Below are 1,816 nucleotides of genomic sequence, written 5' to 3'. Positions count from 1 at the left end.
GGCTTTGTCCACTACACTGCTTTCTCAAAAGTGACCCAGAGAGCCACAGCTGCCATTCGTATGTTACAAAAAAACAAAACAAAAAAAAAAAACAAAAAAAAAACCTACTCTTCATCAGGCATGCAAGCAAGAAATGACCGAAACACCATCACCACTGCCACCCCACCCTTCTCTCTCCCATCAAGAGTAGAGGCTTCAGGATCAAGCTCCCTATAACCCTTGCACCCAGTACATCTCCCCATTTCGGCCCACTGAGTTATCATCAGCAATAGCAGTGTGGGTTTCTGCAGCCCCTGGCCCAGCCAAGAAGGACAAAAACCCTACCACTTTTGAAGTGGATCCCTTGAAGGTCTCCAAGGGAACCGCTGAAGTCCAAGTCAGGTGTCTCATCTAGATTCAGAGTTTGGAGAAACTCACATTTCCATTTTCTTCCTTGGCAAGTAGGCACTGGAGATCTGGTGCATGATCACCAGCGCTGGATAGAGGGGCAACGCCAGGCACAGGTACCAGGCTGCACCTTTGATCTGGGCCTGGAACCACACTGAGTACATTCCCAGGAGCACCGTCACCGTAGCGATCAGGTAGACCACGAGTCCACACGTCAGATGGTAGAGCTTGAGGCGGGCCACCCTTGAGACCCTGGCTGCCCGGGGAAAGAGGAGGCAGAGCCCACACAGCGCCTGACCAACAGTGGCCAGCAGTGTTAGAGCCCCTACCCAGCTGTGCCAGGACACCAGGTGGGGCAGCTCACTGCGGGTCTTGCTGGAGATGATGAAGCCCAAGCCCAGGGCTGCACAGAGGACGGCTAGGGTCTGCCCCGCCCAGTGGAGTCCGATCCGGGCCTTTCGGGAGCAGAAGAAGAACAGGGAGTGCTCGGGTGAGAAGAGCAGGATGGCCTCAGCCATGCAGAGGCAGAACTGTGAACACAGGAGAGGGCCAGTGAGCCTAGGCTCAACTTGGAGGCCTAAGAAAAAGTAGTCTCATACATCCAAACAAGAAGACAAAGGGTAAGGGCTAAAGAACTCCTGCCTATAGGTCAGCAATGCTGGGCGCAATTGAGAATGAACACCTGGGTAGAAGTCTAGTCATTTAGGCTGACATCATGCCCCCCCCCGCCCCCCCGCCAACAATGACTCTCATTTCTTGCCCAATGGGAACAGCAAACGCTAAACTTCCTCCTGAACTTTTGGGGAGAAGCGACTGGATATTACTCCTTTCACTTCCTCCTTTCAGACCCTAGGGGAGAAAGAAGTATCTTCCATGCCCTCCCACCTGCTTCAACCACCTGACACTACCTACAGCCCAACCCTCCATGTTTCTTAATCTCATAGGTTCCAGGGAAAGATGGGGCCCTGTCTGACTCCTCCACCTCTTTAAGCCTTAGCAAGGCTGAGCCTTCTGAAGGCTGGATGCTCCCCTAGGGGCATATCCAAACAAATCAGCTGCAGACAGAAGCCCAAACTCACCGCCAAGGCCATGAATACAGGGTGCCAGGAGAAAAGACCTAAGAATCAAAGAGAACAGACTGACGGCTGAGCACCATTGTTTCTGCCCCTGAGGCTGGCTGGAGCCCAAAGAATCCGGCTACAGGGGAAAGTGTACTAACCCCTACAATTCCTAATCAGAAATCAGGACCTCAGGGCAAGGTGGAGCAGCCAAGGGGCCTTAGGGTGAGCAACCAAGAGGACAAACATACACCAGTTCGGCCTGGGTTCCCCACTGGGCACCTCGCAGCTGTCAGCCTAGTCTTAGAATAAACCTCGTCCTCCCTCCTTTACTTGTATTCTCCATGAGGGGCTCTGCTTATGATGCACTA

The 1,816-nt window shown here is 53.1% G+C and overlaps 1 protein-coding gene across 1 annotated transcript; it reads right to left on the bottom strand.

The window, feature by feature from the left end:
* Positions 1-75: 75 nt before the first annotated feature.
* LOC105310963 (cytochrome b561 domain-containing protein 1-like) lies at positions 76-1,802 on the bottom strand. The gene is made up of 2 exons (XM_011387035.2): positions 1,467-1,802; positions 76-917 (listed from the first exon to the last, which is right to left on the bottom strand). Exons 1-2 carry the CDS (start codon positions 1,476-1,478, stop codon positions 414-416), a joined length of 516 nt encoding a protein of 171 aa, XP_011385337.1. The 5' UTR covers positions 1,479-1,802; the 3' UTR covers positions 76-413.
* Positions 1,803-1,816: the final 14 nt, after the last annotated feature.

Source organism: Pteropus vampyrus, unplaced genomic scaffold (assembly GCF_000151845.1).
Source record: "Pteropus vampyrus isolate Shadow unplaced genomic scaffold, Pvam_2.0 Scaffold18477, whole genome shotgun sequence".
Classification (NCBI taxonomy): Eukaryota; Metazoa; Chordata; class Mammalia; order Chiroptera; family Pteropodidae; genus Pteropus; species Pteropus vampyrus.
The sequence above is the reverse complement of the archived record's forward strand: the minus strand, read 5'-3'. Positions and strand labels throughout refer to the sequence as shown.